Source organism: Rhamphochromis sp. 'chilingali', assembly GCF_963969265.1.
Source record: "Rhamphochromis sp. 'chilingali' genome assembly, chromosome: 9".
NCBI lineage: Eukaryota > Metazoa > Chordata > Actinopteri > Cichliformes > Cichlidae > Rhamphochromis > Rhamphochromis sp. 'chilingali'.
Window position 1 is genome coordinate 19,028,760 of NC_137936.1, and position 13,822 is coordinate 19,042,581.

Here is a 13,822-nt window from a genome sequence, read left to right on the forward strand (position 1 = left end):
CCACAGCTGTAAACCTGCTGGTCATGATATGGTTTGGTTATCTGGTGAGAGGGAAACATGAAGATGAAACCAGGAGATGTCCTTACTGGATCATCAGAGCTGAGCAGGTGATGGAGAAACAGGTTTACCTTTTAGGTGACATGAATGAGTTGAAGGGAAGTTATGAACTGTTTCTGAGAGACAAATAACACCAGGATCCTTTTTTAGGTAGCTGACAGCTGGTAACTGTGCAGGTGCGGATCTAGCAAAGTGTGGCCAAGGGGGCAGGTAGGGCATTAACAGGGAGAGGGGGGCACAAAGAAATACTTTTCTTTCTTATTCTCATTTAAAATGTCTCGCTTTTAAAAAATAATTATCTGAATCTTACAACAAACGATTGATAGATTGATGCATATATACCATCAAAACAGTGTACATCACTGTCACAACAGTGTTTGTTTTCATTCAAAGGCTTTATGATTTTTCCTATAATGGTGGGCCAGTTTCTAGTCAAAATGCCCGGGCCAATTTTCTTTCCCAGTCCAGCCCTGTATGCAGCTCATCTGCAGTCTGGTATTACCTACATCTTCCTATTCAGAAGGCAGAATTTCTGAGTTCTGAGTACAATCGAAAGCACCACGACTGCAGTTTTTGTGTTGGATGTAAAAGGCGCACATGACTCTGTGACGTAGGCTAGAATCATGGCAGCAGTCAATGACGGTCCAGGCGTGGGATTTCTCTCGTGGAAATATGCACGTTATCATATCCTTTCTATTGGTAGGTGGCACAGTGCACTTGTGGCAAGTAAGCAAGCTAGAAGACTGGCAAAGTTATGGAAGAAACACATTAACAAGAGAATTCTGAGTAAAACCAAAGTTACTTTCCCTAGTAACTAGTTACTTTGAAAGTAACGAGTAACTTGAAGTAACTGAGTTACTTTTGAGAGAAGTAACTAGTAATGTAACTAAGTTACTATTTTAAAGTAACTTACCCAACACTGGTCATAATGAAGTTCTGCTGCTGGGTTAATACAAAACAATTATATTTTTCAATTAGGTGCTATTTATGAGTGACGCCGATCTCGACCTGGAATGACCTTAGAGGGAGGGAATGAATCAGGCGTGTCAGTGATGTAGTGCGGTTAACGTGCAATCAAGGAAGTAACATGTTCCTCACATCGGACGTTTATGAACAACTTACAAAAACAGGACAACGCCCGCGTTGGCCATGGCATACGCAAGTCCTAGGATTCCACTACCCATGATTGCATTGCCCAAGTTGAAGACAGACATCCCGAATGAGGTTTTTCCTTCAAACTGCAACCGACAAGAGACAGAGGGCCAGAGTAAGCGTGTTATAACTTCAAGCACTTGCAGGCTTTGCCTATAATTCTAATAAAGCCGTTTGAACTTACATCTGTAAAGCGTGTAGTCTTCTTCTCCTCCACGCCTGATAAGAACTCCTGGCTCTCTGGTAGATTGGTGTCTGCATTTTCAGTCCTGTTAGGACTAACAATCACAAAAACTGTCAGAGGAGGACAAAGGAGCCGCACTAAGAGCAAAAACACTCAAATTAACAGCCTTACTGTGTTTCTGCCTTAATTTTCACAAAGAGAAAACAGGTGAGACAGATGCCACACACTTACTGTGAAACATTTTTTGCTCCTTTATTGCATCATACGTACCTAGCATTCTGGGCACTATTGGCTACAGTTTCCCTACAAGCAGCGTAGGGAGCAGTCATCCATCACCCAACGAGAGCACAAAGTGGAAAAACAACACCCAGAGTCATAATTTAATAAGAGCAATAACACTACAGTGAAAGGATTGTCTATAAATGATCGCCTGTGTCCTGGAGAGAGACGCTTTAATTATCCCATCTATTACATGGGCACAGGATACAACAAGTATTGCTAGACAGCCAGTGACATGATAATTAGGCACTGAGCTCACTCCATTATCCAGCACAAATTCCGGTACAGTAACTGAGAAGGCGATATGAGAATATTTTACTTAAAGGCACTTCAAAAGACATGTAATATGCATGCATTATTTGCTGTTACATGGGTTGTGCCTTCAGTTATGAGAGTCACTCTAATGACTAGGCCACAGCTAAGCCACAGGCAGCAGGTTAGAATAATCGGTCTAACTGGAAAGAACAAACTTATCTACTGCACTGTATCTGTCTTCAATGTGTTGTGAGTATAGTGATTGAAATACAAAATTCCACCCATATACAGTATTTTGTCTTTGGACTGCCACAGGTAAAGACTTCAAGTCAGAGCAGCCACTGAAGAAATCAACTTACTTCATTTAAGGTAAAGAATCCAGTTTGGCATTTTCCTTGACCTCTGGCATTATCTTGCTATGAGAATTTGTTCTGTTTTATTAGAGGCACTTTTGAGACCCAAGACTGAATAATTTTTTAAATGTAAAAACACATGACATTTTACCTTTGCAAAAAAAAAGAAAAGTGCATATCAACAACATAATTAAGTGGAAAAAACTGGTTAAGCATTGTTGTATATCGTTGTGCATTACTGACACAAGTATACACTGTAATAATCTATAGTATACTCACTTTTCACCGTCCTCTGCAAGTGGTGTTTTGGCTGATGCTGAGATTTCCTCCCCAGGCTCGTGGCCTTTCCCATTAGGAATGGCACTCGCCTCAGCTGGAGTGTTCTCCACAGTCTCTGCTGGTTTATCCTCACTCATATCTGCTACAGTAGCTAATAATTTGTCCCTTGAAATTATGTGACCTTTTTTACTTCTTGCGAGAAAGTGAAGCTCTTATTTTCCTCGGTGGATCTGTAAGAGAAAAAAATAGGAGTTTAAGATGACCATTTTGCAATGAAACATCATCCATATTATGGCAGTTCTCTGGTATGTAATAACAACAAGACAATGAAAAGAATCACAGAATCACTGAGGTCATTCAAAGGTGTCTGTATCTTCAAACACCACACTCATGATTTTATCCACTGCTAAGAAGAGGATGGCAAAGACAACTCAGACGATTCAGAAAAATAATGCGAAAAATTTCAGTGAATTCAATTAAAATTTTCTTTTTTTTAAATGAACTTTTTATTAAACCACACACTGGAAATGGAAGTAAATCAAGATCAACATGACTGTAAAACTAGCCAACATTTCCTCCTGTAATCAAAAGCAAAAATAAGCTCCCACTAAAATAGATGTTTTGGCAAGTGCCATGAATAATTAACACATCAGCTGACAGGTCTACACTGAGCATACACATCTTTGAGTTAGCTGTGACACACTGGGCTTTGTATCAGGACTCTATTTCCTGGGTATCCTGTAGTGTTTTGTTGTCTTAGCTGACCAGCTGACATGAGAGGCCCAGAAAAGCCCCAGTGACATGTATCTCCTGGTCGCTGTTGTCTAAAGCCCCCTATCTGGCTTGCCCTGAATGTTCTCCTTTGGTCTGCTGCATAAACAGCGGTGGAAGCTATGACACTGGGGGGCCACAAAGGAGGAACACACAAATGTTTAAATCCCCAGCACTGGGATAAAAAGAGCAGAACCAGCCAAGACCAGCTACAAACCAGTTCTACCCGTCTTTGTGCCTTCATTTTTCTGCTTGTCACTTTTCTCTTGGTTTCCCCTTTTATTGAAGAGGGTTCAGCATTGCCACAATGCTCAGGGTTTTCTGTACTACCATTCCTGGCAACCACTCAGCTCTCCTTCTTCTCTCAGGCTTCTTCCGTTTCACAGCCCGCTCTTTTAAATGTACCAGCTCTTTTTTTCACAAATGTTTCACCGCATCAAATACAGTGTGCGTTGAATAAACTCCTCACCTAGCAGTCCTCTGAACCTGTCCTACCAACCACATTGCTGTGAGCTCCACTGCACAGCCAGGCCTCTTGGTATCTCTGGCTAAAGCCAGGCAACGTGGTTGGGCAGCAAAGCACAGTGCACAATGGCACATGTTGTGTGGTTTCCTGGGAACGGCTTGGAGAACAGTGGCACTATTGTGCCAGGCATCATTATACTCCCGGGGCCCCCTTGGCTGTAGTTCGCCAGGCCACTCGAGAGGCTGAAAAGGTATTTTACTGGCCTCTAATTGAAAAGATGCCACCTTGAATTCAGTAAATGCCAATATCCTGTATCCATGCACAGTTGTAGCAGAGATGCTGACGGCAGCAATGGCAGAGGCAGGGCCACTCTCATGGGACAAATCACCGCACAGAACCACAGTGCCACTCAAACAGTCTACAAATCACGAAACAGTTCAGGGAAGCCATTCAAAGACAATACGCGATGGGCTGTCCAGCTACAAGGGTTTCTCCTAAATGACCTTGTGCAGCAGAGCTTGAAACAGTAGTCCTGATTGGCATGAGTTGTATCTTCGGCAATCATTATGTTCAGCAAAGGAAACACAAGACATTCTTGAAGGCAATTGAGTGAGAAGCAATAAACTGTCATTGTCATGGACAGCATACGATGTGTATCCCTTACATGGTCATTAGTGAGCATGGATGTTGATAGGATTTGAAAATAGGATGTGAAAAAGCCTACCTAGCCTTTCAGTAGCAAGCGACTGCTTTATTATCTCTGAGTCTGAACATAGTACAGACATCAAGCAGTAAAAGAAAAATCCTTGCACATGACTCAGGTGGCCTATATCATTTTTTTCCATTACTAACATGCATGTATGCATGTATTGTTCTTAGGTTTATGACCACACAAGCGCAAATGACTATAGACAAGAAACGATGGAGTTGCAGCCCAACAGCTTGAAACCCAGTAGCCACAGAACCATTGTGATATTAAACAGTGGCAGGCTTGTGTTTACAAACTGGGATTTTCTGTAGTCTCTAGACACTATGTCATGCTAGCATGTAATATCTGTTTAGGCTGATTTCAGATCCAAGGGTTTGAAGAATTTTCAAGGTTGTTTATTTGGGGTTAAATGCCAAAGGTGGCAGCTAAAATACTACAGTACTAAAGTACTACAGTACTTAAGTAGAATTTTTGGATATCTGTCCATTACTTGAATATTTATTTTTGTTGCATGCTTAAATTTTACTCCCTACATTTTCACACAATTATCTGTACTTTGCACTACTTACATCTTTGTAACAGGCTCATTACTTTAGGTTTAACACGCTTGAGACTTATTGATTACTTTGTGCTACTGCCCAAGTTTCCACCTAAATTGGGGAAATAATACTATTAGTATGTCCATGATCGATGCTTATCACATATGACTGATGTAAATGATGTGGAAACAAAAGTTGCAAAACAACTGCACCATTTGCACCATATTATACTAGACTACAAGGAGTCACATCTTTTAAATGCCAGGTAACTTCAAATGCAACATTTCAAACAACTCAACAAACATCAGAAAACACTCAACATGTTTCTGTGCAGTTTGTCACACAAGGTGTCTGCTGCTGTTATTTTAGGCCACCTGTGGGCTGTGTGATGGTTTTATAGCTGACCTTGTGTTGTTCTTTCCATGCTGGCTGTGTTTACTTTTAGGCAACTGAGGGTGGAGCTGAACTGGTTAGAGATCGAACAAACCTGAGCAGGCTGGGCTCAGGAGGCTTTAAAGCATTTAAAGCTGTTTTCCATTCACAAACTCAGGTGATTTAAATGTACTGACTAATATATATGGCTGATACACGGCTTATCTGATTTACTTAATAAAAATCTTCAGCATCACTCAAAGACTGTCTGTGGTCTCCTTTGTTTGTCACACCCAGAACTGGGCTCTGGGTTCAAATCCTATACCACCATAGAAAACCAGGGATATCTTTACAAAACTTTAAATTAAGCAAAAAATTGTAGACAGAATTTTTTTTTATTTAACTAAACAACAGAAGGCCCATGTAGGAAGACTAGAATTTCCACATTGCTTTCCAAAAATCCTTAATCCTATGCAAGACTTAATGCCACATTGTGATGCTCTTGGTGGGAGTAAATGAGTCTTTCCACAGCAACTGCAGAGGCTATGTTGATTCAAGCCCTCATCTAAAGCATCACCTCCGTTTGCCAACACACAGTGAGTGTGTCTGCCTCCATTCGCTGGCTCTGACGTAAGCAATTTTGCAGCGAGACGTCATCCCAGGAGGAGGGAAGCAGAGCCAGACAGTTTCTGTTGATTGTTATTCCCGAGTGATACCTGAATCAAATAACACTGATTCACCCTAAAGTATCGCTGTGCTTGTGTGAATTTGTGTTTGCAGTCAATTTAGTGTATACTGTAATTAAATGTGTGGTTCTCTATGCGTCTTGGTGGGTGGTGGGGGTGTTTATGTAATGAGTAATCTCAAACTGTAATACTGCTGCTGCTGCCACTGCTTGATGACATTCTAACAGGCCCGGGGGCCATATGAGCCTTCTTAATTGAGTCCCCAGTGTAATTTTCGAGGCTCTTAATCTGTTGAAATGTGTCTGACATTCAATGACTGTTTTTTACACCCAGGTCCAGTAAAGCAGACCTAAGATGTTTTAAATACTATAAGAAAGCAGGATGTGAATTATCATATCTATTTTGCTCATATAAAAGCTGACAAAGTGACTGTGCTGTGCAAGTCTGAGTCAATCATCATTTCTTTGTATTTTGTTGGGAAAATGGGAAATAGTTACAGAGATTTGTTAAAAGATCTACAAGCACATATGGGGTTTGAGGCAAAACAGAGTTTGTAAAATTCTAACAAACTGTAAAGACAATATTTGGTAAGACCATCTTTGTTTTTCAACACATTCTGAACTCTCTTAGGAAAGCTTTCGTGGAATTACTTTCTTCAGAAACAGCTCTCCATGCTCCCTGAAGGACATTCAAAGCTTTCCTTTGGATGTTGGCAGCGTTTTGTTCTTTTCTCTGTCAATATGATCCCACTCTGCTTCAATAATGTTGAGGTCTGTGTTCTGGGGAGCCCAGTCTACGACTGATAGTGCTCCACTGTGTGTTTCTCTATGGTATGCTCATCCTGCATGCTGAAAATTGCCAATCAGACACTTTCCAGATGATGTTGTATGGTGGATCAAAATCTGATGATAATTTTCTGAGTTTTATTCCTTGACACAATCTCAAACACCACTGGCTGAAATGCATCCCCAAACTATGACAAATTTTCCTATTTGCTGACTTTAATGTATCACTAAAAATGTTAAACAAAAGGAAAATTAAAGTGTGCTTGATTACTCATTAAATGCTCTTGACTATTTTGTAATATTTTGTGTCCTGGAAAAATGACAGGCAGCAAATATCTCATCCTGTTCTGTCCATGAATGTAAAAAGATTTCCTGGAGCTTAAGAGATTACACATGCCCATAACTTAACTGATGAGCTGCTAATAAGTCTATCAGCTAACAGTTTACTTTAAAACAATGAGTTCAGACTTGGCACCTCTGAAAGTCAGGATGATAAAAATGATCAGATTAGGGTCCATCTCTTTAAAGCAGGAAATGAGGATCAAACGGCTCAGGTCACTCCTGTATAAAAATAGCTGCTGACGAGGGAATAGCCTGACTGTAACCTCACATCATGTCACACATAAAGCTGTGTTTAAGTCCTCTGAATGTGCCACTGCACACAGCAGCTGCCTCAAATCAGCAGAAAATGCTTAACTAAAGCATCCAACAACCATCTGTTGGTGTTCTGGTGTTCACATAAAGGTAAAATTTACACAGATACACAACCACAAAGCATATGGAGCTTAATAATGGAAAAATCTCATGCTGTTATTGAATGAAGGAAACCCTCCAAACAGCTACAGGGAGAAAATAAAGCTATTTATGATAGAAAAGCATAAGAGGCCAGTGTAGAATTTACCTTGCACTAAACATGGCTTTTTAAAGTCCAATATCGATGGTCATACGAAATCCTCGGTAGTTCAAATATGAAAGCTACTCAGTCCTATTTACTAGTATTTCATTATTAATATCTAATGAGTTTTAAAAGACATCTGTTTTCTTCCACTTATCCAGTTCCATCCATCCCAGCTGCCAAAGGCTGATCCCCAATCTGTCGCAGACCTAATGCAGAAACAACCACTTGCACCCACAGGCAATTTAGGATTACCCATCAACCTAACATCATGTCTTTGGACAGAGAGAACATACAAAGCCCCCAGGCTGGAATTAAGCCCACTCCCTTCTTGCTGTGAGGCAAGAGTGGAAACCACTGCACTGGCCAGATACAAACAGAGAGAACATTTTCTGCTCTCCAAAGGTAGAGCACTAGCTCCCCTTTTCAGATGCTTTTCGCTTGTGTGGCAATGTCTGATAAACCTTAAAAGATCCCATAATAAAGCATTATGGACTATTTGTTGTACATTTTGATGCCCTAACTGATAAAAATTAAAATAAAGTAAAAAACCTTTTTGTCAGTTTGACTGCTTCTGTAGTTTCTGCACTCTGCCTTTGTATGGCAGCAGAGTTTCTATAGTACTTCACTGTAAGCAGAGTAAGCATTGTCTTCGGCACATCGCAGATGAGTTGGCTGGCGTTTCTATGACTGGAGTAGTTTTGCTGCTATTCAATTAACGCTCAAAAAGAATTAAATATTCCCAACACAACATGCACAAGGGTTGAAAATCTTGTGTTAACTGTCTTCAGGCCTCTCATTACCACTGCCCCCATGAATACTGGCATCCTCTGCTTCTGTTTCCTTACAGGTTGTTTTCCTGACCTCTCTCTCTCTGCAGCAGGCCATGAAGCACTACTGTGATTAGCCAACAGGGCGAATAGGATATTAACTTCTGACTGACAGATTTGTATGTGAGCTTCTGAGATGCTCCTCATATCCAGCGTTCCTATAAGCTGCTGTGAGACACACACGTCAGAGACTATAATACCACACCGGATGTGGTCCTAGATTAGCAGTGCACTTTAATATACACTGAGGTAGAAGGCATTATATCACAGCAAATGTTTCAGAGGGAATCTCTAATCATGATCATTGTGACTGTTTAAAGCAAAAATTTCTCCTTCAAACCACATTTGAAACAGAAGAGTGGACGATGAGTAGGAATGCACTAATTTAATAACACTCACTATTTTAACCAACTGTTACCGATGTTTGGCCGACATATGATGATGTGTGCTAATAAAGTCTGAAAGATGAACTTCTGTCAGTAAAATACTCTGCTTCACATCAAAACATTCCTCAGTAGTAGTAGTAGCATTAGTACGGAGAATCATGTACAATTTGTGAAAAATCTTAGGAAACATCTGTACAGAGTTTTTGAATTTAATAATACCGGTAACTATCCTGAGTATGTATTAGGCTATCTAAGCATGGTGACAGTTGCTCAGAGGTTGTCAGGTTTTATCTTAGTAAAGCTGGCTCTATTGCTCCATACGAGCTAGAATAACACTGGCTTTGGTCAGCAACTTTTAAAATCTTGGACCCACGCCTTGGCTTGATGTATGGGTCTCCCCTGTATTAAAGAAATAGACACTGATCAAGGTTGAGAGTGCCTGACTGAATGAACTGATAAACTACCACATTTTGAGACCTGAAATCAATCTGTATCATTTTACTTCGTCTGCTAAAAACTATTAGTCAGGCAAAGGAAAAGCACTAGCTACACCCTCCCACATAGCAAAATTGGTATGGCCCAGATCTGGTCCACACAATGTGCTTACACATGTTCCACATACCACAAGGAATGACGACCCTTTGGTGGCCCAGATCAGGTTTGCCAGAGGTGGCCCACACGTGGGCCAGCACAAGGCCAGTTGCAGACACACTGGTGGTCCTGTGCTGGCCCATGTGTGGACAACCTCTGGCAAACCTGATCTCGGCCACCAAAGGGCCGTCATTCTTTGCGGTATGTGGGCCATGTGTAAGTTGTGTGCAGCCACGGGCCAGTTGTAGACACACTGCTGGCCCTGTGCTGGCCCAGAACAGTTTCAGCTCTGGCCCCAGATGTCAGCTTAATGAGTACCTTAATCAAGCCATGTAATAACAACATGTGCCGCAACATAATAGTGCAAAAGTAACATGACAAAACTCTGTTCAGACAGAGAAACGACTGATTCTTATATAGCGCTTTTCTGCTCTCCCAGATTACTCAAAGCGCTCTACACAACATGCCACATTCACACAGACTTTCTCTACACTGAGTGCTTCCTAACTACATTCATACACATTCACACTCTTGACAAGCAGACTGGAGGAGCCAGGGATCGAACTACTAACCTTCTGATCAGTTGGTGACCTGCTCTACCTCCTGAGCTACAGTCACCCAGTGGTCAACAGCAGTATAACCTCACCAGGTTTTGGATAAAGTGTACACTCACAGACCTGTCAAGCCTGCATTTGAAACGTTGGCTACAATAGCAGTATAGCATTGCAACATGGCACTTGGGTCTTCTAACTAAAATAGGAAAATAGGAACATAAATAGTGCCATCATTGCCAGACCTGGCCCACATCTGCATTTCGTTGCCCTGTACCTGTGCATGTGCAATGACAATAAAGTTGAATTCTATTCTATTCTATCTGGTTGGCATACACCCTGCCATGAAACCAGTCAGTCAGAAGCGCCAGCTTGATGCCGGATCCGGGCCAGACCTGTTTTCTATAGGCCTGGGCCACATAAACCAAACCATAATCGGGCCAGATATGGCATGCCATCACATAAACAGTGTCATCTATGCCAGGCCTGGCCCAGATCTGGATGACATACCACTTACCATGCCAGAAGTCAGCCAGCAGTGCCGGCTTGACACCAGATCCGGGCCAGACCTCTCTGCTATGTGGGCTGCCTCTTTACCTTTTTCAACTGAGAAAACCTGTAATACATGACAGCGGTACAACAGGAACAATTAAAACTATTTCAAAATAACCAAACCTTCGGTTGAAACCTAAAATGGAAATCCTATTACACCATTTAGTACCTTGTGATACGCCAGCATGGGGGCATCAGTGTGGTGACTCAGTGGAAATGAAATTTATTTATAGACTCACCCAACACTTTCTGTCACTTTGCCTCAACTTTAACACTGAACACCCTAATACTGGAAGCGACAGTCAAACAACAACCACACAGAGAAGAGAGCACTGTGAGCTTCAGACCAATGCAAGCAGGACTCTAGATAAAGAAATAATGGCTACAGGGATGGGTTTAAGGCATACTGTATATAAAGATGTCATTTCCTGCCACTTCACAGAAATAAACCCATAATATTTACGCTCTTAGCTTGGTATTGCGGGTGTGCCACGAGTTGGGACTTGGTACCACTTCTCCAGCTTTCATCATAAATGCGCGTGACATCACCAGTGCAAGATGCAAGAATACTGAAGCACAAAATTGTACTCCATCAGAAAAGGGTGAAACAGATGATGAGGATTTGTTCAGACTGGTAGTAGCCATCCACAGGGCTAATAACTCCTCAGAATTTCAAGTAACTACTTGAGAAATAAATTCGCACTGCAAATACAAAGATCACTATAGTGCAGAAAGGAACTAAATCTCCTCAGCCCTACTTTGTTGATGCATTTCTATAATTACTGCTTATGTAATATTGAAAAGATTCCAGTTCCTAGTACAATGTTCCTGTAGTATCATATGCCTGTGCATTTCCTTTAAAAGGTGCAAAAAAAAAACCTATTTACATATTAAAGGTTATTGTACCTGTAATCTGCCAAATCTCTGATGAAGCAGATTTCCTTCTCTTCCTTCTCTTGTTTTCCCAGTCCTCTATCAAACACGTGCATTTGGCTCAGCAGATAATTATATTTTGGCTCAAGGCTGTGATGCATGTTTGACACTTAGTGGTTTGGTGCTTGGCATAATAAATTACTTTTGCTGACTTAACATGGGTATTGTGTTTGGATACGAGATAGGTGCATCCAAATAGAAAGCACAAAAAGCTCATTCTCTAACATTACCACCTATGAGGACCATATTTCTCTTGAGGTGCTAAGCAGCTTTAAATACTTGACAGATTAATAAGCATCTGTAGTGTCTTCTGATCTGAATGTGATCCAATCCCTGTGGCTTTGTGGCTCACAAGATGCTATTACATCGTCTGTACAGAGCATAGGAGCACAAAAGTGAGATGGTTTGATAAAAAAAACTGCAAATAAATGGTTAATAAGCACAATTTTTATAAAGAATACAATTGTTGTCCAACTTTATTGGGCTTATGCCCTAAGCGAATAAACTTTCATACGATGTGAGGATATAATCAAATTATTTATCAGATGGCAAGTGTATTTTGAGGACACCCAAAGATGCATGCTCAGTCATCCAGGTAAGTAAATCCCAAAAGGTTGATTCTGTTCATCTGGATGTAGCATTTAGCTAGCACAATGTGAACTTACATGCAGCTTTGGTTGTTGTTTAGCCAGCGTGTTGTCAGTGCAGTACAGTGGCCCTGAGAGGCCAAACAGACTGTAACTTAAGAAAACACCAGCAATAAGAAAAATACTGCAAAAGCACACAAAACACAACGGAAATAGGAAAAACGGGGAAGTGTTTCTGGGGTTATTGTCTCCCCAGAAACACTTCCTTCTTCTTTCGGAAATCTGTTTTTTCCTATTTCCGTTTTTGTTGTTTCTATTTCTGTTTTCTTTTTTCCTATTTCCGTTGTGTTTTGTGTGCTTTTGCAGCGTTTTTCTGGTGTTTTCTTAAGTTACAGTCCATTTGGCCTCTCAGGGCCACCGTAGGGTACAGAGACGGGAGGGTCGCAAAGCTACTCTGCTGATAATAAGTAATTGCGACAATACTGGGAATAAATAAACATGCTTAATAAACATTTTATAAACAAAAGGTTCAGGATATCCTCAACAAGTCATCTTAGTATCGCTGTCATCAGACAGAAGTGACCTTCACGAATCATCGACTGGTATCAAACTCCTTTCACAAAGATTTACAGCTTCCTCCAGAGTAAAAAAATTTGTCTCTTCACAAACTTTTGTTGCTCAGTATCTCAAACAGCAGATTGGCAAGGGACTAAGCAAAGAGGACAGCACGTACACAGCAGAGGACATCATCTATATAATGCCTTCCATGCAGACATCCCTCATCGCCACACTTTTCAATGCCAGCTCAGTCTTCTCTTTATCATTTGTCCCAAAACAAAGAACCATCCTCTCCTGGCATCTGCTACCCGTCTCTCTCCTGTTTCCTTCTCATCACATGGTGATGCAAGTGTGGGGGGAAAGAGTGCATTCATTCAGCTGGAAGTACAACTCACGCAGTGTGTGACCACCAGGGTGGATATTGTACTGCTGACCATGTCAAATGCCACAGCACCATGAAAGTCCAAATCCCAAATGTCCAAATGATGGAGAACTCCAGGGCACAGTGGGCATACAATGTAATCAGATCAATGTAAGGCTTAAGAATTAAATCTCTTATAGAAATTCACAGAGCACAGTGGCCAGTGATGGAAAATGAGCAAAAATGCAGTTCTACGAGTAACATACTCAGAATTTAGGGGCTTCTAAGTTGGACAACTGGTAAGATTTTCCTCTGTGTGTCCTACTGAAATGTCCTTGCCAATTTAATAAAAACCCTGTGATCACCTAAAGTCCACTAACAGAACTCACTGGCAGTGGTTCTCAAACTTGATACTGGGAATTTGGGGGGGGAAAATCCCACAGAACAAAATTATTTCCATCTTTGTGTGGTCCTTTTTTAAAAAAAAACTAATGGTTGTTTTTTTACTCTTTTCTGAACAGCTTCCAAGTCAGAAATCAGGTATTCACCCAAAGGGCTCACAAACAAAAAATAATGAAAAAGAATCCACAATACAAACCAATCAATATATTATTATACACACAGCTGCACCTTTCCAAAACCAGACATGAATTTAAGCAAATATAAAATTTCAATTAAACTGGCAGTGTCT

The 13,822-nt window shown here is 41.0% G+C and overlaps 1 protein-coding gene across 3 annotated transcripts in view; it reads right to left on the minus strand.

The window, feature by feature from the left end:
- Positions 1-13,822, minus strand: part of LOC308402479 (sodium-coupled neutral amino acid transporter 3-like) — a 35,541-nt gene that overhangs the window by 18,972 nt on the left and 2,747 nt on the right. For 2 of the 3 annotated variants that reach the window (XM_080891369.1, XM_080891370.1), the window contains exons 2-5: positions 2,560-2,789; positions 1,664-1,696; positions 1,394-1,487; positions 1,180-1,295 (exon numbers count right to left, since the gene is read on the minus strand). In XM_080891369.1, the coding sequence (XP_080747495.1) occupies positions 1,180-1,295; positions 1,394-1,487; positions 1,664-1,696; positions 2,560-2,696 (380 nt within the window). In that variant the 5' untranslated portion in view covers positions 2,697-2,789. The remainder of the gene's footprint in view (positions 1-1,179; positions 1,296-1,393; positions 1,488-1,663; positions 1,697-2,559; positions 2,790-13,822) is intronic. The other variant, XM_080891371.1, reaches the window with a different exon arrangement.